At 42.5% G+C, this 26,785-nt stretch overlaps 3 protein-coding genes across 5 annotated transcripts; 1 reads left to right on the forward strand and 2 right to left on the reverse strand.

Moving 5' to 3' along the window:
* Positions 1–6,377: 6,377 nt before the first annotated feature.
* LOC308116627 (uncharacterized protein) lies at positions 6,378–13,819 on the reverse strand. 3 transcript variants are annotated; one of them, XM_080474908.1, is made up of 9 exons: positions 13,618–13,812; positions 10,525–11,842; positions 9,162–9,276; positions 8,836–9,016; positions 8,713–8,727; positions 8,155–8,238; positions 7,298–7,368; positions 7,037–7,172; positions 6,378–6,932 (listed from the first exon to the last, which is right to left on the reverse strand). In XM_080474908.1, exons 1-9 carry the CDS (start codon positions 13,690–13,692, stop codon positions 6,909–6,911), a joined length of 2,019 nt encoding a protein of 672 aa, XP_080331034.1. In that variant the 5' UTR covers positions 13,693–13,812; the 3' UTR covers positions 6,378–6,908. The 3 variants fall into 3 exon arrangements, 2 of the variants coding, with proteins under 2 accessions (XP_080331034.1, XP_080331035.1); XR_013935782.1 differs by lacking the exon at positions 8,713–8,727 and having other exon boundaries at positions 8,816–9,016; XM_080474909.1 differs by lacking the exon at positions 8,713–8,727 and having other exon boundaries at positions 13,618–13,819.
* Positions 13,820–14,000: 181 nt separating this feature from the next.
* slc35b4 (solute carrier family 35 member B4) lies at positions 14,001–20,622 on the reverse strand. Its single transcript, XM_080474879.1, has 10 exons — positions 20,218–20,622; positions 19,167–19,280; positions 18,979–19,081; positions 18,844–18,893; positions 18,678–18,759; positions 18,531–18,591; positions 17,399–17,508; positions 16,828–16,903; positions 16,666–16,741; positions 14,001–16,559 (listed from the first exon to the last, which is right to left on the reverse strand). Exons 1-10 carry the CDS (start codon positions 20,292–20,294, stop codon positions 16,310–16,312), a joined length of 999 nt encoding a protein of 332 aa, XP_080331005.1. The 5' UTR covers positions 20,295–20,622; the 3' UTR covers positions 14,001–16,309.
* Positions 20,623–21,848: 1,226 nt separating this feature from the next.
* On the forward strand, positions 21,849–24,279 carry golt1bb (golgi transport 1Bb). Its single transcript, XM_080474880.1, has 5 exons — positions 21,849–22,018; positions 22,335–22,426; positions 22,504–22,682; positions 22,768–22,849; positions 23,702–24,279. The coding sequence occupies exons 1-5, from the start codon at positions 21,994–21,996 to the stop codon at positions 23,738–23,740; spliced, it is 417 nt and encodes a 138-aa protein (XP_080331006.1). The 5' UTR covers positions 21,849–21,993; the 3' UTR covers positions 23,741–24,279.
* Positions 24,280–26,785: the final 2,506 nt, after the last annotated feature.

Here is a 26,785-nt window from a genome sequence, read left to right on the forward strand (position 1 = left end):
TGAGGTATTTTTAGTGCTCCTAACAAGAAAAACCAAGTCGTATCAACTAGATTCCCAGCTCAAGGTTGAGAGGAACTGAGAAATAAGAGGCGTTTAAAGTAGTCATCTTGTAAACGTGTCTTTTTAAAGTATCCAGATCACATTAGTTGGATACATTGCAATTTAATTTACACCAGTGCAGTAAAATATTTGATGGTGGGGTCCAATCCAGCCTGAAAAAATGAGCTTGCACAGTGACTATAGAATAACAATGACATAGTTATCAAGCATCCAGTTTGATAAAAGTGACCATTTTCAGAATTGTATTTCTTTGCACTAATATGAAGTGGAGCATTTTGAGTTTGCTGGATTTAACATACTGAACTGAGGTAGATAAAAGCAGAAAAGTCAGTACTGTTTTGTCCCCATTTCATGGACGGAATTGACTCCTGACCTCCTTAGAAATAATAATTGGTGGATAGAAAAAGCAGGACCACGATCTTGCTCAACTGACCACAGCTCAAAGTATCGGTCGGTAATAGTACACTTCAGCTGAAACACACAGAGCTCTGTAACTTCCTCCATGTGTTGACTACCACCGCACAAACGGGGAAATTCCCCGGCCGAGAGGGAAAGGGAAGGATGAAATAGTATCCGTATGGAGGTGGCAGGTGAGAGGGCACGACTCACCCAGCAGGAATCTCACTCCGCATTCCTCCACTGTGACGGGAAATGGAATAATTGTGCCTGTGTCAAAGACCAAAGGCGTCGGTACTCATACACACACACTGGGCCTGCCCCCGTGGCTGAGCACGTGCTTCCTTTCCCAGAATCCGTTCCTATACGGTGAGTCAGCTGACCGCACCATGAGTCGCTCCCGCTCCTCCTTTCATCTGTCCATCTTGAGGATGCCAGAGGAAGTGGCTGTGCGCGCTGACTCATGTCGGCTTCTCACCCTGATCTCACCCTCCTCCTCCTCCTCCTCTTCCTCCTCCTTACGCAGCATCCACACTCGGATCCAGCTGCCTCGAATCCAGCATCCTCATTCAGATTCCATGCACCTGCTCTTACATACTCTGCTTTTAATATAAACTGTCCTCTCTTTCATTTCCCTGCATGCTTTCAGCAGCATGGGCCGCCGCAGTCACACGAAGAGCTGCCATCTATGATCCAGCATCCTGACGATCCTCGTGTTCTTGAGACAGTCCTGCTGTAAACCGAACACATCCCTCTTCTCCTCACTCTCATTCATTCACCCTGTTTCTCTCCTTCTTCTCCCTCTGTTTGTGTAACTTTGAATCCCTTCTTACAGACACAGGAGGAATGCAGATGAAGCTTGATGAACTGAATGAACAACCCCAGTTGCATGTGCACCCGATGTGTCTGTATAACAATATCCAGGAATGCCCTGGAATGTACTCGCAATATAATACTCAACATTTTGATTAAATCAGGGGTCCTTGGAGGTGTCCAAGATCCAAGTTTTGCTGTATGAATGCTGGATTTCCTAATCTTTTCCATGTTATAGGATAGAGTCAGAAACAGACTCCTCTCCTGATGACTTGAGACTTTCAGTATGAAATCAGTGGCTTTATATATTTTAATTGATTTTCATGACACGCCCATCAAATTCAATATTTGGAATAGCAAAATTATTGTCCACTCATACTTTTTATCAAAATGAATTTCCCATTTTCATACCACTAGGTCTCTGAGTTTTTTCAAGTCCGAGACCGACTGACTCAACAAACAAACAAACAACTAATTAACAAACCAACCAACCAACAACCACATTTCAGTTTCAGTTTCAATTTCAATTTCAATTTTCAATTTCAGTTTCAAATTCAGTTTCAATTTCAGTTTCAATTTCAGTTTCAAATTCAATTTCAATTTCAGTTTCAAATTCAGTTTCAATTTCAATTTCAATTTCAGTTTCAATAATCAATTTAAAAAAAAACAAAACCAAACAATCCAGTGGTACAATGATTCGCTTCAGTAGAGAGGGAATAATAGCTTTCATTGAGTATTCATGTGACCCCCCCCCCAACACACACACACACACACACACACACACACACACACACAGACACACACACACACACACACACACACACACACACACACACACACACGTTATTTTGTCTATCTTTACAAAGTGCAGAAGATCTTTTAGGCACATAGAAGGAGTTATAGGATTGGATGATTTCTACTGTAGTAAATTGCATCTGCGCGCTGCTGTGATTGTTGCAATACTTGAAAGACTGTAGACCAGCAGTTATGCAAGGTTAGTATTTTGCAAAATTTGGTTTGGGAGTGGCAATTTCTCAAACAATTGTTCAAATGATGGGAGAGTGTTTCTAATGTATAAATCTCTGATCAGCTATTTAAAAAAGAGCAATTTCACACTTATGTTTAAAAACCTGCGTGAATAATCCGTCAGTTAGAAACACTGCTCGATCCACTTTGATAAGGCGGCCACTAGATTTCACCACAAACCAGAACTTAGTCGGATGAAATATAACAGATTTCAAGTATACAAACAACTGATAATACAGGTTTTGGTTACAGGACATGCAAGTTTTTCAGTTGTGGACATTTCAGTGATGGCGACACTAACAAGCAGCGATGTGGGAAATTTCCCAAACAGCGATCTGACCCTTTTTGTACATTTCACACACATGTTTTCACACCTGTTTCCAGTCTTTGTGCTGACTGAGCCACATCTGCTTTACAGACTGAGGTGGTATCAGTGTTTTTGACTTTTGTAAATTGGAACAATTGTGGAAAAGCAAAAACCACAGGTAGTAAGTTTCCAAGCAGATGAAGAGATATTTGTGTGTGCGTGTACGTGTGTGAAATTTGAAATTGAAATTGAAATTGAAATTGAAATTGAAATGGAGGGGGGGGGGGGGGGGGGGGGTAGTTTAGTTTTCACACAAACCTTTCCCACTGTAGCCTTCTTATTCAATAAAGGCATTTTGCGTGTGTGGTCAATTCATCCCAAATGCCTGTTTTGGAATATATTCGAGGAAACTGGCGAACCCCCCCCCCCCCCCCAAAAAAAGAAAAACAAACTGAACAAGAAAAAACCCAAAAACCTTGGGAGAAGGAGAACCTATAAACTCCACACAGAAATGCTCTTAAGGTCAGACTCTAATCAGGAATGTTCTCACTTTTAAACAAGAGTGCTGACCACTAACATGTGGTAATATTGTCTCTTCTCTGTATTAATGGTAATAACTATTAGTTTGAAACATCAGTGCTAACCAACCAACCAACCAACCAAACAACTACTGTGGTGACTCCAATTCCTCTCATATGCTTGATTTCTGGCTACTTGGAGAAAATCCTCAGCAGTACTCAAGTAGAACATGCAAACACCTCACCAAAAGGCCCCTCACTTCAATGAGTGCTAATCATGGTGTGAAACGCACTGCATTGCTGTGCATCCCTAATATGATTTAAAAAAAAAGTTATTTGTTATGTAAGTCCTTCAAGATGACTGATTTCAGTGATGGACAGTATTAATTTACTGGAATGATGGAACGGTGGTATCGAGGGGGTTTGAAAGAGAGAGTGGAGGGACAGAATCACTGAGCAATGACAGAATAGATGACTGTTGGATGTCTGTACAAGCGCAGATAAAGGGGAGTTTCAGACACATTCTCTCTGACCTCCATGTGCTTTCATGAAAAATGACAACAAATAGAAATGCCCGGCAGGCTGCAGAGAAAGACTCAGATGTATAGTTGCTGTGCATCATAGGTGGAGTTTATTGCACCTGCTGTGGACACGATCTTTGCCCTGTGGGATAGTTTCGGTATTGTACCAACAGACGTCCCACTTACCCTTGGGTCTGGTGAGCAAGGCGACAGGAGAAAACACATTTAAAAAAAACTCCAATCAGAGTTATGTAACAATCTTAACTGTGAGGTCTGCAGGCTTCAGATCTGTCCTTGGTAACAATCACTATAGCACCGCCGAAGAAAGGACACGGTTGCATAAGCTCGGAGCCTTCCTTCTAAAAGTAGCTGAGCAACGTACATCTGAACCCATATGCTGAACATTTAGTACAGGTGAAGTTGCTCATTCCTGAATCTGTGGCCTTTGGCCAGCAAAAGCACGATTAAACTCACATACAGTCTAGGATGGCACTCGGCCATGTAGTTTTCGGGATTGTTTTTTCCAAAAATAGTCTGTACACAGAAAAGTTGCCCTTCGATGGAGAAACAAGTTACACAAATCCAATGACAAGATGCTGTTGAACACAATACACACTGAAGTTGGCTTTATTGAGGAGGGATTTGAGGTATTGTGTGATCATTTACAGTCCTACATGTTTTAGGTCCCTCCCAATTGTAACACACCTGAATGCAATAAGAAGGGATCAATATTGGGCTTTTTTTATATGCTTGAAGATGAAATCATCATTAGCTTGAGGCGTGCCGAAGCAATGAGAGAGAAAACATTCAGAACTGTGGCCCACGAGGCCCAGAACGCTGAGTACCCATGATTTAGGATAACGAGTACACACACACACACGCACGCACGCACGCACGCACGCACGCACGCACGCACGCACGCATGCAGTTATCATTATACTTCAGCTGTGATAGCACACTTTATCATTTATTCACTCAACCTCCTAACTGCAAAGGCCTTCAGAGAAATCTCAAGGCTTCCTGCAAAACCTACACCGTTGTCCTGGAGATGAGCAAAAGGATGAGCCTGTTGACAATCTCCCAGGAGAGAATCGTCTCATTGTAAAGAAGGATCTCAGCAGCGATTATTTCAGTATATCAGAATGTGTGCAGTTACACAGCTGTGAAAACCCTGAAAAGTGATTGAGGCATTTAATATCTTCAAGCTCTCTCAGCTTCTGCCCACCTTTGTGTCTTCAATCCAAACAGCAGCTGTTTACTTTACATTGAACACAAGTGATTGAGAGAAACTGAAATACCATTTTAGTTTTATTATTGCTGCATAATATTGTGTCGCTATGGCAACTGTTACTCTCACAACATCTTGTACTTGCCCGTTAAATGCGCCGTTGGAGCATTTTTCCACTGACACTTTGTTTAGAATTGCTGATTTCTGATGTTTTCAGAAATCTGACTTGCTCACTGGGTTCCTCATTAAAAAACTAGATGATCGCGGGGCCTCGTCCCATTCGGCCATGTCTGCTACGCCGACAGTGGGAGGCCAGGACTGCTTTAAACAAATCTGTTCATGGACTCTTTATTTCTCCTCCGACCCCAGAGTGAATCCCTAAATCAGAGGTCTCCAACCTCGGTCCTCGTGAGCCCCTGTTGCGCCCAGAGACTGCACATGAGGCTGCTCGGGGAAGGGAGTAAAAAAAACCCAACAGAAAACCCCCAGAAGTAAACAAAACTGCATTAATTGAACGAAATTAATGCAGTTTTGTTTACTTGATTGTGCATTGTCTCTGGGCGCAGCACCGTGACTACAGAGCAGCATAATACCAAGTGGAATAATATTAAGGTAGAAAGTTTCACTTTAAAAAGTTCCCCGGTGGCTGATTGAGAAAGTGAAAGTCAGTAGCTTTACTTTGTAAAGCCGAATTTAATGACCACAGAAATAATTCTGCAGCAAAACAGCAGGTTGCCATGTCGGCTGACCAGTAGCCACCAAATTCTAAAGCTGGAGGAAATACTGGTAAAATATAAATTTCTCCTCTTTTTCTCTTTCCCTGGCTCTCTTGTATCCCGTGTGCTCTCTGTGCGTGCTCTCTCTCTCTCTCTTGTGTGTATTACAGTAGATTATTGCCACTTTGTTCATGTAATAAGTTCACAACTTTGTTTGTAGAAATATTCCATTTCTCTAAGTGGTGGACCTGCACTCTAACAAAACCCAGACTTATGTTAGGTGTTTAATTAATTAATTTATGTTTTTATTATTTTGCTAATCTTGGAAACAGTTTCATGCAAAGCTTAAAGGATGTTATAAAAAAGGTCTTTAATTTTAAATATAGTGTGCGTGTGTTGAGTCGATATCAATTCCGTGGTTTTCCCTGAATAAATATCCATTACAAGCTTCAGACTTCAGTAGAAAAACAATGCGATTAATCGCAATTAATTAGTTTTTTTAATCGAGTGACAGCACTAATATATATATATACATATATATAAATAAAACCAACAGTTCTGTTTCCACACCAGTTATAATGAGTTTGGGAAACAATGCATTTTACAGTAAGGTGTTACTGTGAGCCCAGCAGTAGCAGCTCTTGCTGAACCAGCTCTTTTTCATCCCTATTTTATACCCATCTGTAGTTAGAAGTACGAGTAAATATCACAACACATCACACTTTTACTAAACTGTGAAATCCAATTCAGCTCAGGGCACAAACCTCGCAGCAACATTACAACAAAGCGCTCTGTTATTCCCCACATCAAAGTTTATTGATGCATTTTATTTCCTCGTACAGGTGAGCCATCTGCTGACTCGCTCTCTCATGCAACTGCACTCTGATTACTTCAAGGCACACATACATCATGATATATATCCCAGTTCACTCAAAGTACATCTTATACAAAGACCTTAGGATAACTTGGCACTGCTGTCAAAGCAACCTGTGAAACACCGAAATCTTCTGCTTCTTTGCCCGAATTCCATCGACCTTAAAAAGCCCACATGCTGTTGTTTTAGCATATTCGATGACAAAGTAACCTCGACAACTACAGAACTCGGAGTGTCTCATTACTGAATGATAAAGTGTGTTTGTGACAGTGCGGCCACACTGGGCAGATCGCTCTGCGGCTGTGTGGCGCTGCTGCCTGGAACATGTGAGGAAGCTGGAGTGAGCTCCTTTTGTGACTTTTGTAACATGTCTGTTGATTTCTGTCCGTTAGTTTGTCTTTGCTGCCGCAGTGAATCCATCAGACTTCATCCCAGCTGAGTGGTCCACTTTAGCCCCCAGTGCTTAACTTGTTCTGCATGAGGAGAGGAGACACATGAGGGTGACAGGTTAGTGACCGGACGTGAAGTAAGCCGCTTGAGAGGGAAGAGATGTACAAAATTGTGGCGAAGTTGTTACTTTCTTGGCGTTGTCCACACACTGCATGTAGGCGGAGGCGATACTGGAGCAGGACAGAGTCTTTCCCTCGCTCTCCTTGTAGCATTTCAAGATCTGGCTCTGCAAGTCTCCGCACATAGGCTGGATATTGACACGGCTACAAAGGAAGAACAACTTTCAGACATAAAGCTGCTTTGTTCTTCAAACCTCAAACCAGCCATTCATTCAGTGTGTGTTGACACTTAGAACATACAGGTGCAAAAGCACCAGACACTGACTTACGCGAAACGGTTGTGAGTCTCTTCTTTGCCCTTCTGGTAGCTCTCAGCAGACTTTTTGTAAAAATCCACGCACTGTCACAATGGTAAAAAAAAACAAAAAAAACCCACATAAAATATCACAGGACAGCTGAAGAAACACTGAGAATTTACTGCTGAATGCAGATGAATAACAAGAAAGTGCTGTTTCACTGCCCCTCAGTGGCCACAAACTGCTAAAAGCCACAGATTTGTCATGTTTGCTTCCTTTTATTTGTATCAACAAAAAAACCTCTTTCCTTGTGAGAAATGGCTTTTCTTTCTCTTAGTGAACAAAGGTGGATGCGTTGAAAAGTCTTCTGCTGGTACTCCAGTTTCCAAAAAACATGTGTTTGAGGTGAATTAGTGACTCTAAACTGCTTGTCGGTGTCAGTGTGAGCGTGTGTCTTTCTGTGTTTGCCCTGCAATGGGACGGCCATCTTTCCTGAAAGCAGCTTTCCCACTGGAGTCAGCTGGAATCAGCTGCAGCGGACCAATGAAATAATTTAACATCTGAGCCAGTTTTAATCAAACAAGTAATTTCAACAAACCTGAAACAGGAGTTTTCATTGAAAAACAAGAGAAGAATGAAAACAGTTTATGTACCATATCTTCCACTGATTCAATAGTGCCATTGTTTTTACTTATAAAAAGGAAAATGTTTTATTGAATTTTTGTCTGTGGTAAATACTTTCATAAAAGATGGAACGAAAGAAATATTTTAAAGCTTCTACTGGCTTAAATTAAGAGTCCCACAGTCGGCCCCTGAAGCAGAGGTGTGTTGAGGCACACTAAGGTTCTTCTGTAAACTTTAAATACTTGCTCTTTTCCCCAGTGGCCTACCTTTGCTTCAAGTTTCGCCACGTGTTCCTTGTACAGAGCATCTCGCTTCTTCAGCTCCTTCTCCTTCTCCTCCAGCTGATGAGCCTGCAGGAGGTCAGAATGTGGTCAGGACTTCAAAGCTGCATGCTTTAATCGACTGAAGGTGGATGTATACTCTGCAAGAACAGAGAAACTGTCAGTTTTTTGTTGTTTTGGTAAAAATTTAGCTTTGACCAGGACATTTCATACTTTAGGAGAAAAGGAACTGAAGTGCAGAAGTGATGCCAGCAGATGTGGAAAAGCTGGAAATGCAGGAAGCTTTAAGTTTACTGCAATTAATGACATCCACAGTTTTTTTGTTCCCCAGATGATGTGTTGACTGAAACTGAAGGTAAAAGCTGAGGAGTGAACAAACTTCTCTGTTCTTGCAGAAAGACATCGACGTCCCAATGCTCATGTCTAAAGGACTCGGCGTCGCGCCCTAAAGCGAATGAACCCGCGGCTGTTCAAAAGTGCAACGAGAGCCCGGTGGAAGTGAAGGAGTGAGACATGCAGGGATGAAAGTCTCTCCCGTCTTACCTTCAGCTCCATCCTCTGAGACAACAACAGGGCAAGAAAGAGAAAGAAGCACAGTAAGGGGAGGAGAAGTCTTTCACGTTTCAAAGAGAGATCTTTCAGCCACGCGTGTCGCCTCATGCTTACGTAAAGCTGCACCATGAGGTTCTGGTCTTCTGTCTGCATCCGCTGCTTCATGATGGTGTCCGTCAGCTTCTCCATCTGCGCCGTCTTCTCCGCCTCCAGAGTCTTCTTCACCTGCTCCTCCACCAGAGCCTGAGCAGCGGTCTGAGCTTCGGCGCGAGCCTGGAACCTCATGTCCACCAGCCTGCACGGCACAAACCACAGCGGACCAACAAGCCGAGTCAGGGAGTTTTAAAAGCTGATGCAAGTTTTGCTGTTCGGGACGAGACACAACAACACAGCTTCAACAGAAAGTCGGCGACACGGTGTTGGCGGTCTGCCGTCCTTACTGTCGCTGCAGCTCGAGCCTCCGCTGGTTGATCTCCTCCTCCAAACTCTGGTGCAATTCTTCTCTGATCTTCTGCCTCAGCTCCTCCTCCACCACCTCAGGAGAAGCAGGTACGGCTGTGTGTAACGGCAATAAGGGCACAGAGAGAAACCCGTCACACAAAAAGCAAGTTGGTCCATTATGGTTTGTTTTTCAGTGAATAATTTCAACATGGAAACATGAAGACTACACAGGGATGTGTTTGTATTTGTACCAACCAGATGTTGCAGGGAGATATTTGCTGGTGAGGAAATTGCTTTGACTGTTTAAAACTGGATTTCTAACACGGGGGCTTTCTCAGCCTCCACTCATGTGTTCAACCATTTCATCTTCCTCAATGCAGTCTCTACTCTTGAAGGAGAATATATTACCTGGTTGGACTTCAGAAGGTTCTGCTGTCCTGGTGTGACACCTGACTATTTGTGTAATATGAGGACGTTCCCGTGCCAACACAGAATTGAGTTACACTGGACTAAGTTTAATTTGCCTCGGATGACACTCCTCTTGACGTCTAACAGGTTTGGTGGCATGACATGCTTAGGAGGTCAAACTGACTTTGGAATTTGCCGCTCCCATTCCATCAGCTCGTCTTTAACTCCATTCAAACCAGAACATTAGCAGACGCCCAACCAGAATCATTTCTAACCTGCCAGAATACAATCTTGTGATTGAGTCTTCGCTATTTAACTGGTGTGAAAGCCAGAGGGAAATTCTAAAAAAGAAAGTGGAATCCTATCCCAGCGGTCACGCCACCATTTAAAGAAGGGAACAGTCCGCAGTGCATCATGGGAAAGGATGAGGCCCATTAGAGTTATCTGAAGGCTCATGCATTAAGGTGTGTAGGTTTCTTGGTCACAGTTGAAAGAGATATGAGAAAGTCAAGTTGTGCACCGGTGATGGAAAATACCTTCAAATGCAGCCTTGAATAAATGAGGCTTATTATGGACACAGATAATCCACGAGAGTGTGGATGGAGTCGGGACACGAGGGAGAAATTAAATAATTGACTTAACTTTGGAAAGTTTGAAGCTGTTTTTACCAAGTCAGATGAAAAAAACACTAAAGTCTGAAACCTCTGATATTAGGTGTAACACCACGGGATGACAGATAACACACAAACGTACAGAGTTCATGGTGCAGCACAATGAGTCACTGGAGCTTATCAACTAGACTAATCTCTTGGAATGATTTCCACTTTTATTGTGGCTATAAATGTGTTTGTGTTTTCTTTGTCCTCAGATTGGATCTGAACTTGAATGTATCACATGTAGTAACAGTACCTGGTCTCCTCCTTCAATGAGTTTATCAGGATGGTTCGGTCTCACCTGTGACAGGCGGCGGCTCGGTCAGGATGACAGGTGGTTCATCCTCTACAACAGGGGGCAGAGGGGGGGTTACAACTGGCTCTTCAGCAGGTGGAGCAGGAAGAGGAGGAGGAGGTGGTGCTAGAGGTTCTGGAGGGGGGACGTCTACAGGTGCATCAGAGGGCACAACAGCCAGCTCCATGCACTGACAGGGTAGCGGAGTCTGGTCAACGATAAGCTCGTGTGCAGGAAGAGGCACTGCCACAGGCTCCGGCTCTGATGGAGGTGGAGGTGGAGGGAGCTCAGACGGCGGGCTCACATCAACAACTGGAGTCGGGACAGTCGAGACCTCTTCAGCTGCAGCAGATGGGACAACAGGTTCAATGAGAACAGCCTCCAGCGGTGGAGACACGACAGCAGCTTCAGCTGGAGGTGAAGCAGTGGGGCAGGGTGGTGCTACGGGTTCGACTGGAGTAGATTCAACAGCGAGTGGAAGCTGAACCGGTTCCACAGGTGGTGGGGAGGGGGCAGCAGGCTCAGGAAGGTCAACAGGTGGAGCTGCCGCGGCGGGTTCAATGGTAGCCGGAGGGGTCGGTGTTAGAGGTTCACTGGGGGGAGGTGAAGGTTCAGGAGGAGCCACAGGTGGAGAAGACTCCACAGTTGGAGAGACGAGAACCTGTTCTATGACTTGATCTGAGATCTGCAACCTCTCAGCAGGTGGAGGGAGGACAATGGGTTCAAAGACTGGATCTAGGATTTGTGTCCTCTCTGCAGGTGGAGGGAGGACAATGGGTTCAATGACCGGATCTAGGATTTGTATCATCTCAGCAGGTGGAGGGAGGACGACAGGTTCAATAACTGGCTCTGCTATTGGTGTTATAATTGAAGCTTCAGGCTCTGCCGGAGTTGGAGGTAAAGATTCAACAGGGGGGAGGACTATAGGCTCCACAGTAGCAGGAGGAGCATAGAAAGACTCAGACTCTACAGGTGGATGGACCGGTGGGGGAGGTGGAGGTGGAGCGGAGACAACAGGCTCCGTTATTGGTGGAGTTTCTGGCTTTTGAGGTGGAGGAGGCTCTGCGGGCTCCACGGAGGCCAGAGGAAGGGAATGAAACTTCACAGGAGGAGGAGGGAGGAATTTGACAGCAGGAGGTGGCTCTACTGACGGAGTTGTGGGAGTGGCTTCCTGAGGAGGCGGAGGAGGCGTCAGGAGAGGTAACAGCTTCTCTCCAGGAGGAGTGGGAAGAGGAGTGACCTCTGGTCTCTGTGGTTGGGATGCGTAGTGAGGACAGCCTCCAGACTTTGGCTGTTTCATCCGGTTGATGACTTTGTCAGAGAGCTGTGGAATAAAGACCAACACACTGTCTTTGTTACGACACTGTGAGAGGTTACCGCATCACTTTAAATCTTTCATTTGTGTTTTTGGAAAGCTTATGAATAAAATATAGGTCATAAATTATCAGGAGCTACAATGAGGTAGTCTTTTTTTAATGAAAGCTTCCACAGATTTTCTAAGGTCTCTTCTAGACTGCATTTTAATAGTTTTGTTTTTTTTCTTGTCATTTCCAAATTTAACTCTGACGACTTCAGAGCAATTGACATTTATCTCCCTGTGCAGGTGCAGGACCACATCCTGTGGTATTACAACAGCAACCGTAAGGAGAACAGCTTCCTCTCTGAGTCTTTCTTGAACGTAAACAAGGTGCTTGTTACGAAATGTCGGCTTTCATCAACTCATTGTGTGGATGCTTGAAGCATATTTGAGGTCAAAGGTAAAATAATGATGAAAACAATAAAGCAGTCATTCTCAGAGGGGGGAAATCACTAACACTGCTGTCTAGACAGAAGCATATTCAACATATACAGTAATCTTACTGTTTGTTGTAACTCATCAGACGATTTTGATTTATCAGTGCTCGGTATTTGTTGCAAGTTTCTTCTTCATGTGGTTTTAAAACACTCAAGTGGTGATCTGCAGCCTGTAACTGTAGATTTTCTGGTTTTAATCCCAATGTGTGTGTGTGTGTGTGTGTCCTCGTTATGGGGATGAATTAGGAGCAGAAACTGGAAGTTTGTTTAGTAACAAATGAATCATGATCATTAGTTTAAATTTTGACGGTCCTTGTGTTTAATTTGAGTTTTTTTCTCCTCTCCTGCTCAATGTAGAGGAGATCAACTTCCACAGGTCTGTAGATTCTGTAGAAAGTCTGTCAAATGTTTGTTAGTCATGTTTCTTTGACAGCCCACAGATATTGGAACTATTAGCGAAAGATGACGCTCAGCACTGTAACCAGTTGCTAGATTATTGCATTTACTTTTGGTTTTTAACGTTACACATGTCTTTTATTCACCTCATGACACTTATCTAACAAGCTGGAGATCAAATGGGATTTAACTCTGTCTTTACTTCAGACGGAGTAGGGTCATTTTAGTACCACTGTGTTATTTACATTACAATCAGAGTGTAGAGTCTCCAAACCTTTTTTTTTTTTGTTCTAAGTGAAGTAAACATGTGAGCTTCAGTTTATATTGTTTTTACCATCTTTATGATTTATCTTAATTTCTATTAGGTTCTTATTACCAATCATATTGTGGATATTTATGTATATATGAATAAACCACACAACATTTCTTTCTCATGATCTAATAAGATGCAAGCTATAATAGAACATCTAATTAGTGTGGTAAAAAGTTCAGTTGTTCATGGTGGTAATGTCATAACAGAGGTCAGTAAAGGTCACATATTAATACAAATATTGACAACTCGAACCTGAGTAATACTTTATCTGATTTAAAAGTCATCAGTGATTTACAGGTTAGATATTTATGTTAAATATAAGTCAGTCGGCTGCTTCCCCCTGCATGACAGTATTTGTTCTCAGAGGTGTATATTGTTTCAAAGGGTCTCCGACAGTAAACCGAGCCCGTCACTTCTATATTTATCTGCAGCAGCAGAGAGAAACTCACAACTTTGTGCACGCTCAAGGAATCATTACATGCGGAGTAGAAGCAGAGGATGATGAGTGAAGGAGGGTGCAGCCGTGTTTATGTATTTCAGAGAGGGAGTGTGCAGCGCAGACCCTCCATAATAAAGTGCCCCGGGGCTTCACTCACCCTGATGCCCTTCACAAAATTCACTCCTCCGCCTTCATCCTCCGTGGAGAAGTGACTCGGACTGTTTCCCCCCATCAGCCGCTCTGCTGCAGCCACGCACACGAGATTTACAGAAAGAAAAACGACTTTAATCCACAGCGTGGACCCGAGATCAATGAAAACCCACGATCAGCTGCGGCCAGCAGCCCCGCCCACTTCACCCGAGAGCATCCGCCGCTGTGATTGGCCGGAGCTGAGCAAGGCCTCGCCTGATTGGCCGGGAAGCAGTAAAACGTGAAGGAACACTGTGTCCCGACCACGTTGTATACAACACATGACCACAGCCTGGAGGGTCACTACAGAATATTAACACAACTAAAACACCAGGCAGGATCAAGAATCTTCAGTGAAATTTACTCAATAACCTTTTTATTTAACTTTTTGTGAGCATGGAGTGTGAAGCTTTATTGCTGACAAACACTGGTCCAACACAATATGACAAAATAAACCAACTTACAAGTGCATCTCAATAAATTAGAGCAAAAAAAAAATTTTTGGGTCAGTAATTTATACACTCAAACCATCTATTAACAAAAAGTCGCTAGCATTTAAAAAAATATTTTAATTGTGATTTGTATGGCCTTTGCTTTAAAAAAAAAGTGTGTCAATTAATATTCTAATATTTCAATTATACAGAGCTTTAGAATTTGAAAACTAAATTATACAAATCAGACATAAAAAACACTTGAAATAATTCATATGTATGTGCAATAAATCATTTCACTATTTCAATGAACGTTTTAATCAAATCTTTTGAGATGCACCTGTAAATGATGTGTATAAATGACTGTTGTGTTGAAAAGGACTTCAGCAGCTACTGTAACATTAACAGTGTAAACCTACGGATGAACATGGTACAAATCGGCTCGCACATCAAGGAAAAATAAATATTCAAACGTCTTAAAAAAAACAACAGCGCCAACCCCACAACCCCAAAACAAAAACAAGTTGCATCATGTATTTTCCTCGGTGGTTAATGAACTAAAAAAATACAGAGCAAGATGATTTTTATTTTTCTAGTTGTCAGTTAATATCATGAAAAGACCAAAAGCAAAACAAGAATTCAAGACATTTTAATCTCTAACATGTTTGAGTCATGTTTAACTCAAGCTGTTTTGATAAACTATTTGACATTTCATTGTGTTTTTAACTCTTAAAACCATTGTAAAGACATTCTTTTTGTATACCAAGCACCCTATTTTGAGTATGTATGTCATACATTCATCTAGTGAGTATTTCCTGTATGTGCAATAAAAAAAATAACCCTAAAAACCCAGTGAAATGTATCCAGAGGAAAATGAAAGATGTTAATCCTCTTTAAAAAATGGAGGTAAAGGAGTGTATGGACACTTAGTTTAAAAAAACCAAAAAAAAAACATTTTTTTCAATTCAGCAGTGAAAAGCAACACTGATAGTAGTGAAAAAAATTAAAGTGTTTTGCCTGGTTGTCTCTTGTTGATGCTCGTCTTTTATACACTCATGAACCCCCACATCACATACACCTGATCCTAATGTACTGATCTAATCAGTCACATTTTAGCAGTCGAGTACATATGAGCACCTGCTGTCTTCGAGATCGAAAGTGCCTGAAAGGGAGAAACTATAGAAAGAGCAGCAGTTTTGTGGGTGAAGATCAGAGAAAGGCTTTAAAAGAAATGATAAAAATAGCCGCCCCATAACTGAACACAATACATCAGACCTTAAAGCGGACATGCTGCTGCAGCAGACCACACCAGGCGTCACATGACTCGGGGGGGGGGGGAGGAGGGTCCGGTTCATGGTTTGATATTTGTGCAGAGTTTGGCTCCCGAGTATCAATACATTGCTGAAACAGTGGCTCTTCTCAAGGCTACCTCGAGAAAGATTACACATTTTCACAAAGTTCCCACTGTCGTTAGATTTAAAAGGACTCCGCTCACCAGACCTCAAATTCAACAGAGCAGCTTGAGAGGTTAAAGGGACAAACCAGCAAGTCAGCAGCAGCTGTGTGCCGCTGTCAAGTCCACATAGAGGAACATTTCTGAAGAATGTTTCCTGCACCTTCTTGAAGCTACGACACAAACAGTGCAGTCGGCTGTCAGTATAGAAAATGGGGTCGGACCGGGCAGTTTTCTCATTATGGTCAAAGAGTAATTCATTTCACAGTGAGTAGATCATTTCAAAGCAGGGAAGACACTCATGCTCTTTAAAAGGACTTTCTTCAGTTAGAAGTTTTCAGCTTTCAGCCGTGCTTCTCGTTGTACACGACGCCGTAGTGAGATATTGTTAGGTCCACTGATGTGAATGTGGCTGCTGTTGCGAAATCATTTTTCATTACATTAAAAAGTAAAACGTTTATCAGACGTCAGAAATAAACAGGATGAGGTGCTCATGGTCTCTAGAGTATTCAGAGAAATTCAACAAACTATTTTACCTGCCATTACAAAACAGTTTAGAATAAACTACTTTAGCGTCTGTGCCGCGCAAGTTTTGGTCTTTTCATGAAGAAAATAAAAACCATCGCCCGACTTTTGAAACGGTGTGTGTCTTGGCGAGGGTTTGAGGTTTGAAAACGAACGAAACTTGAACAGTATAGAACGGCTGCGGGAGTGGCCAGCATGAACTCCCGGTAAGTCCCTACACAGTGGCTGATTCTCTCCACGTCCCCGCCTCCTCACTCGCCCTTCTTCTCTTTGGCGTCGGGTTTCCTCAGAGCCGCTCGCACGCTGCTCCACACCTCCGTGTAAAGCAGGGTGCCCAGGAAGACCACGGCCGTGCCCACCCAGTGCCAGGCGGTGAAAGGGTTTTGGAAGTAAATGATGGAGAAGATGAGGCTGAGGAACTTCCTGAGGGTCACCACCAACGTCACAGTCAGCGAGGTGCACTCCGTCGTCAGGATGAAGACGCCACGGATGCAAACGTACCTGAAGGAGCAGTTAAAGTCTGCAACACGCCTCGGAGAAACTGACTGGTCCGATCACCTCGTATGTTTGTTACAGTGAAACATATTCTATTCTTTGGACAGGATACTGTGTGACGACGTTGATCAGCAGGTAGATCCACATGATGGGCACCATCGCTTCAAACACAGGAACTTTGACTGGAGCTGACGAGAGAAAAAAAACAGACAAAGTTAAAGCTGTTAATGTTGTGATCACAGACCGTTTCTCACTAACGATCGATGTGACTCACTGCTCTGACTGAAGTGGACGCAGTGGTTGTAGATATCTGTGCAGAGGAGCAGGAAGCCTGGCAGAGGCAAACAGTGCTGCAAAGGGATGAAAAGACGGTTTAAAAAAACAAAAATTAAAACTGAATCTTGTGTGTAGTTTTACTTAAAAACATAGCGGAGAAATCAAAAACTGTCATTCAGGGACGTCATAGAGGCCAGTTACATGTGAGGTGGGTTGAAATCTGCAAGATAAACGATTGAAAATGTTTCCCATTTTGTTGGTGCAAAGAGTCGACATTTATTTTAAAAATGTCTTTGGAAAAGTTCAAATTCTAAAGACAAAGATGCACAAAGTACTCTTTGAATTTTGATGCACAATGTCAAGTTCACACAGTAATAAATGACATTTGTCCTCTGAAGGACCCATCCTGAAGGAGCAGTGGGCTTTTTCACCCCGAGGCGCCCGGAGAGGATTTAACGCTCTGGAAGGCCCCTTGTGTTGTTGTTTGACACCCCCCCCCCCCCCCCCCCCCCCCCGCGCCTCACGTGATGAAAGCTCAAATGAGGTCCAGAGCTGGAAGGAACACTCACGTTATAAAAAAGAGCCTCTTTGGGGTATTTCCCGTACTGCTTGTAGAGCATCTCCTGGAAAATCCCCATCCTCGCAGACATCAGCAGGGCGAAGGTCAACATGGCGATGCCTAAACAAAGGGAAACGCACGGAAATCAGCTGCACAGCAAGCTCATGATGTCGACCTCCGACAGAGGAAATCGCACCTAAAGAGAGATACATCGAGGGTGAGACGCAGTCTGACACGTTCATGCGACGCGGGTTGCAAAGGGAAAATAATAGAATAGACAAATCCCAGTATGTCAAACATACACGCTGAATGATAAAGTAAGAGTGGGAAATACTAACTTTTAACAAACCCTGTCATTTCATTACTTCTGCCATTTCTAAATGCACATAAAACACACTGAATCCAGAGGTGTGTGGGTCTTCCTACATGATGTGAAATGGTTGTTTCTGACTTGCATCATAAGGCATTTTCAGCAAGACTACATTTTCATACGGGCGGGAAACACGGCCAGCAACACACTTGTGGGTCTCGTAGGTTCTGGTTCTTCCACATTTAACTTCAGAAAACAAGTGGCCAGTGTTTGTGCTTAGAGTAGCGTGAGGTTTGTTCACATATTCAGACTCCATTTGTTGGGAGAGGCGGTTTCAGAGTCCATGTCAGATGATCTCTATTAGTAGAAATAAGGTAAATAAAATGGCACTTTGACGGTGGATCCTCACTCGCAAGGGAAACATGCAAATGGTGGCCGCAAGCCGAACTCTTAAAAACATTGTGGCCACTGTTCATTTGCAGTTTTCCCACAATAGAAGAAGGTCTGTATCGGACAGTTCTGATTCTCTCTGGCCCATCTGCACCTTTGACCATCGCTTCAGTTTGATGGTGGAAAAATGTAAGAAGATACCAACCAACAACTTCTAACCATCTGTAATCTTAATCCTACCTCACGGTTGAGTATTTGTTGCACTAAAATGTATTGGATCGATTGATTACCGAGTTGAATTAGTGGTTTTCTCTCAGGGAAGAGTGACCACTCGCATGTCATCATGATATCTTTGAGTAAGATAGCAGCAGGTATGGCGAGTTTCAAGCAAATCTTGACGGTGTGGTAATAATCTGAAAACATGACGCATGCCGTCACTCACCTATAAGCCAGCGCAGGAGGACATAAAAGCCTTGTTCCTCGGATCCTTCACTGTCCACATTCTGCGAGAGTAAAAATCACCAACAGAGTTCAATTGGCTCGTTATTTAACGTCACGACGACAGAGTCATGTCGCGCTGAGCACTCACCACTTGTTTGGCGGACATGATGGTGCAGATGAAGATACCGGCTGAAACTAAAGCAATCGACAGATATTTGCTGGCTGAATACCTGCAGAGGGAGAACATGGGATGTGAGTGTGAGCAGGTGTGAACGCACCTGGATTGGCTCGGAGCAGTCGGAGGAGACGCACACCTTTTCTTCAGGATGATTATGCCAAGGATCATGTTGGCGATTAGTGAACCCTTCAGAGAAACAACACGGCGAGTCAATCGGAGGCGAGGACAAGCCAGAGAAACGACCGCAACCAGTGACGACGCCAATACGCACCGATCTGAAGATCATATGCAGCGGCATGGCGATGTTGAAGTTGAGAGCGTAGTTGTTGATCACACTGACAGTGAAGAACATGGTCACCATGATGACATAGTTACTGTGGACACAAAGAGTCTGACTGTCAGTGCTCGTCCTCAGCAGGACTCTCCGTCCATCGGCTTTTGGTTTTTTTTTCCTCCCACCTGATGGGGATGGCTGGCTTCTTCCGGCCAAAGTTGTTCTCGAAGATGAAACCTTCCAACGCAATGAATAAAAACTGTGCGAAGGTCACAATGTTGCCGCATCCTGGAAAATCTCTGAAGTACAGAAGAGGAGATCGGATCTTAAACAGACATGACATTATCTGGATTTGAAGGTAAAATATGTTCCGCATATGAGTTAAAACAATAAAAGTTACTAAATAAAATAAAACAAGAAAGTGGGAAGAGTCAAAATAAAGTGAGAGTTTTTTTATGTTTTATGCTGCAGTGATCGTAGTCTATTACTCAGTTACCTATTACAGTTACTTACTTATTGGTCACTTACTCTTTGAGGGAATGCTTCTGGAAGCACAGTTTGCATTGTTTATCAAGATCACTAAACCTGCATCACTATGGAGGACAGAGAGCAGCTCATGTGCAAACGTCATCACAGACAAGTGAAGCGAGGAGAGCAGCTTGGCTTAGAGCTGCTTTACAACCTCGGGAGATTTACTACCGTCCATTAATCCATCTTCTACACACGCCTCATCAAAGTGTGGTGGCAAGAGAGACCTCTGCCACATACATTCACATCTACGTAAAACCTAAAGTTAACATTGAATGAAACATGTCAGTGTGTCTGTCTGCCAGCTCAGGAGAAGGGGAATGAGTCAGAACAGAATCCTGTGTAGATGCTGAGGCTCAGGGTGAACTGAAGCAGTTCTGAAAGGACTTGTTTGAGAAAAGAAGTTCAGTTTTCCAAAGAAGATGCTGAATGTTATCGCAGGTAAAGCACACAGTGTCGGATAAACACCTGTGGCAGAGATGTAGATCCGATGATGAAGCCAAACCCCAATACAATGAAAGGATAGCACCATTATGATTTATGATAATTATGATAATAGACAAATCAAGCGGAAATTACCGGGTGAAAGAACTTAATATGTAATCTGTTGGAGCTCGTGGACATTACCACCGTATTCTTAACAGCTGAGGAAAGCTGATGTAAACACAGTGGGGTGACTACACCTCCAGTCTCTCCATGTTCACTGACCTGACCATCAGCTCCAGAGACACCACATTACTACAACATCCCAGGAAAACAAGGACAATGGCGAACACGGTTCCCATCGTGACCCGAGCCTCCAAATCCCTCCGTGGGAAACGTGTCAGTTGTTGAAGCGGATTCCTGAAAGATGCATGCTTGCCGGTTTGTGTTTTGAAGGTTCTTTTCTGCTTCCAAACTCCGGTTTTCACTTCTCTACACGTAGGACTGCCGGAGTGAGCGCTTCCTCAACGCAAAGCCTCATGGGAAATGTAGTTGGTGGGGAAAAGACGATAAGAAATGATAAATAGTTTGCACATTTAAAAGAAACAACATTATATTCGTGTTGTTATTAAAACACAACTCGTGAGTGAAAAAATACACACGCATAAAATAGAAAAGCGCAATCTGTGCGCAGTTTTGAGGCGCGTTCACGCCCGTGCATGGGTGCGCGGTTCATCACTGACTTTTATATACTTAAGATTCTCACTCTGACTGAGATTCTGTGTACCGAGCCTCTCAACTAAACAGTGGACAAATGAATAGAATTGAATAGAATAGAATAGAATAGAAATACATTTTTAAACAGAATCGAACACACAGAATAAATAAAATAAAAAGTTACAATATCAAAAGAGGAAGGCATTTATTTTTAAGATAAACGAACAAACAAATGCCTGCATTGTCAATGCACAATTGCATGATGCAAGTATCACAGCATCTACTGATTAATGTAAAGGACCAAAACAGTGAATTTAACTACACATAGACCAAAAAGTTACTTATCGAGAAACATAAAGTATGTTAAACTAAACAGTGGAGAAGAAACAAAATGTGCGACCCCTGCTTTCCTCTCACGGGCCACATTTCTTTCAGGTTAATTGTTAAGTCTTATAATTTCTAGTTGTCTGTTTCTCCGTGTTCGGCCCTTAATAGACTAGTGACTCATAGTCAGCTGGAATTGACTCTGGTGCTTCACAACACAGATTTGGAAAAAGTGGTACAGATAATAGATGGCTGGATTTTGATAGAAAAAACTTTTGTGGTATAATTGACTAAAGGGAAAGTCATATTACAGAGGGAACTAAACAATAAGTGTACACATTCTGCAAAACATGCTTTGTCAGACGTCAGTCTCACTTTATAAAACAGTTTTCAAAACAGCGACTGATGGGACTTACTGATCCCAAAATTGTGGGACATTGAGCCAATATTACCTTTGGGTTGTGCCAAAAACGGTCACAGCTTCCAACATTTGATGTCTGATGAATTTGTTGCATAAAAAACCCCCCTGGTGTTTATTAGATTTATTTCATGAAAACAACGAAATAACAACAGATTAAAAAAAACAACAACAAACGAATCATAATTTTGTTTCAAAGCTTGCCACGAATAAATAAAATGTCTAAACCAACTTGCATAATATTTAGAACTCAAATAAACAGCTGCGTTGAATCAGAATGGGTGGAAATTCATATTTAATACAACGCTAACTTGGCACAAATGTGTTTTGTAAAATCTGTTGGTAAGACTATTTAATTCATGAAACACTGGCGACCGTCTGCACGTCGATGCTTCAGTCTGTCTCCAGAGACGATCTTTGGCGGGGGCCGCGTGAATACGTGGCTCCGGATGACGTCGTGGTTACGTCGTGGTTACGTACGATACGAACCGCTAGCTTTGCCTCCTCCGCCGCCGAAGCTCCGCTTGTATCAACAGTTACTATAAACCCGGGAGGTCACCGCGTGTTTCTGTGTTTTTACACGTCGTCCAGCCGCGGCCACGATGATCTCCCTCACGGACTCGCAGAGTAAGAACCGGGTTCTGGGTCTTTGTGCTGTTTTCTGTGTGAAACCCGGTTTTTAGCTTCACGTTCCATGCTAGCGAGCTCAAATCTGATTGGCTTACGAGACGTCGTGACGTCACCGCGGAGTATTTAGAATGAAATCTGAAAAAGAAGTCAAAAATACATAAACATGGTCCAAAAACCTTTAGTATTACTGCAATTCGTCTTGAATGTTAATGTTACTTCAGTGATCTATATCTTTGAAGTAACTATTGTGGTGAATGTTCACATGTAATATTAATAATATCAATAATAACAAAACGTCCTTTTTCCTTTCTAGAAATTGGCATGGGCCTGACGGGGTTTGGTGTCTTCTTCCTCTTCTTCGGGATGATGCTGTTTTTTGATAAAGCCCTCCTCGCCATCGGAAACGTGAGTTGATCAAATGCACGACCCTGTCAACCTGGACCTGAACCACACGCGATGGGTAACATTTGTCCCGTCTGCAGATCCTGTTTGTCTCGGGTCTGTCCTTCGTCATCGGCCTGGAGCGCACCTTCAGGTTTTTCTTCCAGAGACACAAAGCCAAAGCCACCAGCTTCTTCCTCGGAGGCGTGCTCGTGGTCCTGATCGGCTGGCCGATCGTTGGCGTTGTTCTTGAGATCTACGGTTTCTTCCTCTTGTTCAGGTCGGCTCCACCGGGAACAGTGAAACACCTTCTGCTGTCCCGAAGAAGCTTCACGTCTCACCTGGTTCTTGCTCTCTCTCGACAGGGGGTTCTTCCCGGTGGCGGTGGGATTCATCAGACGAGTACCTGTACTTGGATCTTTGCTCAGTTTGCCGGGAATTAGTGCTGTAAGTGTCGGAAAGAAACATGCTTACATAGCGACATACTTTGCTGAACTTGTTTGTAATTTGTTTTTCAAAGCTTTGAGCAACACTTGTTACATAGCGTACTTTCATCCAATTCAAATCGTCTTTATTCGTAAAGCATTTTAAAACAACTACAATGAGCCAAAGTGCTGAAAACAAAGTGTTGTTTTTAATATTGTTATTATAAATTAGTTGCAGACATATTGAAGTACACACAAACTACAAAGACATACAAAAAAGACAAACATCTGTTTAGAAATATTTATTTATACATAAACCCCTTATAAATTAATCTATTTAAATAAATAAGTGTATCCCCAATGCACACACTTATCTAGACATATACGCATTCACATAGAAATACACATATATCTAGTATAATATGTCTGGAAAGGAGTGGGAAGAGGTCTAACTCATTTAATCCTACCTTCTCCCAATGTTCAATACATTTTATATAGATATATAATTATATATTTTTTTAAAGTACAGGTAAAATAAAAATGTACAGGAGTGTTTCTACACATTGACAATCAGAAAGCCATGGAGCTTTGAAAACGAGGCTCCACATTGCGATGACGGCCTCCTCCCTTGCGGTTGCCTCTGACGTTGTGCACGACGTAGCGTGAAAGTGGAGGAAGAGTTTCCCTGCCCAGAGGACAAAGTGTGTGTTGTGCTGGACGGCCTCGTGGGAGTTCAGCCTGTCGGGATCACAACATAAAGCCGCACTGTGGGACATCGGTGCAGAACGTTTCGCCATCGTCTTGGTGAATTCTGATTGGCCGGTGTCGCTTAAGCTCGCCCTCTGGTAACAATATTCCTCCTGTTCCCTTTCAGCTTGTGGACAAAATAGGAGAGAGCAACACGATGGTATAACGAGGAGCCGCCGCTGGAACAAAGGACACTTTTAGTATTTATCATAGCTCTTTATGATGGCTGTATATTTTGATCATTTCCACTACGCAACTGTGAATCCAAGCATTCTTAGCACAACTGACTGAACCTGTGGATGATGATTCCTCCGACTGAGCAAAACTGTTTTGTATCTAACCGCCACTGGATGTAACCAGCAAACCTTTTTTTTTTTTTTTTTACTAAGTCGTGCTTTAAAGGTTGGAAGCAGGTCTCCCGTTTTTGTATCATTCCAGCCTGATATTTATGGACTGATAATGTGGGACCACTGGGTGAATTCAGAGGAGAGTCACATGTTTCTGACAGCATCCTTCTCTCCTGATTGTGTGCCTGAATCCTCATTAAGAGTTTTTCTTCTCCCCCCCCCCCCCCGATTTCCTCAAGGACGTCTAACTGGAGTTTTGTACTTTGGAAATAAAAATAACGATGAGATGACTGTAATGTTGTTGTGAATGGTGTTTTACTGTAACTAAGTTGAAACTTCAAATAAAATGTCTTTGATTAAAGGGTTTTCTTCTTTTCATGGCCACAGATTACAATTTCCTGTGTGAATGTTTCAGAATCCTCACACACTGTACCTTCAACCCCACAGCACTCCTACACTTACATTGAACTTTTCTTCTCTGTCAGTCACTTTATTTTACTAGTTATATCCCTTTGTTAGGCTGTACTTCTCTTAGAATGAAGCCATGATAATCTCATGCTTGCAATAAAGTCACCAGGTAGTTTAGCCTCAGTCATCATACGAGTTTGCCAAAGTGACTGTAAACGTTAAGCCGAAGTGAAACTGGGTTCCTTGTATTCAAAGTGAAATTTTTTAACGAGCACCTTTCAGGTACATTTTGCAGTCAGTGCTTACATTTCTAGCTGTGGTTCTTCGTCATTCGGACAAAAGGCAATTCACAGAGCTCCGTAAAGGAATAAAATAAATACATTTAAGCCAGAAATGAATAAAAAGGAGAATAAAGTAAAAAAATAAAAAAGATAAATGTAATAATCAAGTGAAATCTATTGTTTAATGGAAAACCTGAACAAAGAATGTTTTAAGGCCTTTTAATAAAGAAAAGATGTGTACTCCTGCAAACAATACAAATTAAAACACTTTTATTGTGTTCAGTCTGTCAGGAGCCTACATTTTACACACCTCAGTGCATCTTCTATATTGTCATGACATCAGCTGGAGACAGTTATGTTTTAATAAATTGGTAAATAGATCATTTCATATTTGTTCTATCACAGTGACACAGACCCGAACACTTTCTATTTGACGGGACAAAATCAAAGGAAGTGCTGATGTGGATGATACAGGATGGTACGGTGGTGCAGTGTTTTGCTTGTGGTGGGCAGAGTTTGGTTTTAGCCAAATACTGTTGTTACTACTACTACTACTACTACTATTGTTTCTGTCCACATGAGTTCAAAAACAAACGTTTGAGGTTATTCGATGGTCTGTCTGTGGTGTACCCCGCATACAGTCCCCCGCTGCTCTAATTTGACAAAAACAGCTAAGAATGTGGATGAATGATGGATGTAGCTTCTATCCATCCATCCATCCATCCATCCATCCATCCATCCATGTCCTTATCCACTGTCATCACATTAGCTTCATTCATAAAAAAAAAAAAAGTACTCTGCCACTCATATGCACTCAAAACCTTTAATATGAGTCGAGTGTGTGTGTGTGTGTGTGTGTGTGTGTGTGTGTGTGTGTGTGTGTGTGTGTGTGTGTGTGTGTGTGTGTGTGTGATGAATGTGCAGTGACAGCTTCAACAGCAGCTGTCACTCTGTCAGCTCAAAGTTTAGGTGTGAGGTGATTAAACTACCTGTCAGTCTCATCACTGAGCCTCCTTAAGGAGCTGCTTCATTTATTTCTTGTCTTTTTTTTTTTTTTTTTTTAAAGAATGAGACGCAGTCAAACAGGAGGACCCAGCACTAACTAGCATTTCCACAGCCTGCAGGACAGCACGAGTCACTGTCACGGTAAGTCACCCGCTGTTCTTCATCGTAGGAGTACTTCATATTGATTTGAAATACGACATTAATAAGTGAAAGTTTACAAAAAGAATGATGATTTGAATATAAATCCAAACAAGAACTAATGTAATCCTATTTCAGCCTCTTCTTAGGATTTAAAGTTGTGTGCAAACCTGTAATAAATGAGGTACAGCTCATTATAAAGACATATGAAATAGTTATAATGTTGGGGAGGACAGAGATTATTGAAGCATTAATACATGACTGAAGTTGTGATAATACAAATGTGAGGACATTTTTAGTTACTGATTGTCTTATTCAGACAGAATTTATTCTATTAGAAATGTGTTTTGTGAAATTGTCTTTCCACTCTCTACTGCAGCTCGCACCTGTAACATTTCCAGGAGGAGTTGTAGTTTTTCTACAATAATAACTGCTTAAGTTGTACATGTATTCTTGGTGTGTATCCTGTCTGATGAGAGGTGGTTATATGACTGGTACTATTTAGATTTATGTTTAGCCGTATAACTTTATGAATATGCAGTATTATTGAGTCGCTTCTATTTTTCTTCACTGCAGAGTTGACCATGTCTGTGATCTTCACATTACTGATGATGTCCCTGCTTTCTCAGTGTTGGGCTGCTCCGCAGGTGGGTTACGACAAATTTTTTTTTTAAAGTTGAAATTCACCAAACGTATAGAAGAATATCAGCATGACACAGGTCATCCTTTCCTAAATATTCTTTCAGAGGAGAAACTGGACTCCGCAGGCGATCTTATATCTGAAAGGAGCGCGTAAGAACAGATTTGAAGCAGTGAAAAATCCACAGGATGATTTGGAGACTTCTCATCAGATTAATGGAAATCCATGTTGAATGTGTTGCAGAGGGTCACCGCTCTGTGTTGGCTCGCACCGCCAGGGAGGAAGGGGACGCGCCACGTTTGGGTGTGTTGTGCTTGTGATAGAGTTAGAGCTGCATAGGAATCAAATAGACAGGATTTCAGTTTCACAATTTGAAGAAAACTCATTACATT

The sequence above is a fragment of the Lipophrys pholis genome (assembly GCF_963383615.2).
Source record: "Lipophrys pholis genome assembly, chromosome: 11".
NCBI classification, from domain to species: Eukaryota; Metazoa; Chordata; class Actinopteri; order Blenniiformes; family Blenniidae; genus Lipophrys; species Lipophrys pholis.

Excerpts from the sequence above, each read along its gene's own strand:
- LOC308116627 (XM_080474908.1), bottom strand. The coding sequence starts at position 13,692 with ATGGGGGGAAACAGTCCGAGTCACTTCTCCACGGAGGATGAAGGCGGA. Across the intron at positions 9,277-10,524 it reads CGAGCCGCCGCCTGTCACAG|CCGTACCTGCTTCTCCTGAG; the intron begins GTGAGACCGAAC and ends CGTTACACACAG. Across the intron at positions 6,933-7,036 it reads GTGTGGACAACGCCAAGAAA|AACAAGTTAAGCACTGGGGG; the intron begins GTAACAACTTCG and ends CTCCTCATGCAG.
- slc35b4 (XM_080474879.1), bottom strand. The coding sequence starts at position 20,294 with ATGGGAACCGTGTTCGCCATTGTCCTTGTTTTCCTGGGATGTTGTAGT. Across the intron at positions 18,894-18,978 it reads TGCATATGATCTTCAGATCG|GGTTCACTAATCGCCAACAT; the intron begins GTGCGTATTGGC and ends GTTTCTCTGAAG. Across the intron at positions 16,560-16,665 it reads CTGATCAACGTCGTCACACA|GTACGTTTGCATCCGTGGCG; the intron begins GTATCCTGTCCA and ends CTGCTCCTTCAG.
- golt1bb (XM_080474880.1), top strand. The coding sequence starts at position 21,994 with ATGATCTCCCTCACGGACTCGCAGA. Across the intron at positions 22,683-22,767 it reads GGTTTCTTCCTCTTGTTCAG|GGGGTTCTTCCCGGTGGCGG; the intron begins GTCGGCTCCACC and ends CTCTCTCGACAG. Across the intron at positions 22,850-23,701 it reads GTTTGCCGGGAATTAGTGCT|CTTGTGGACAAAATAGGAGA; the intron begins GTAAGTGTCGGA and ends GTTCCCTTTCAG.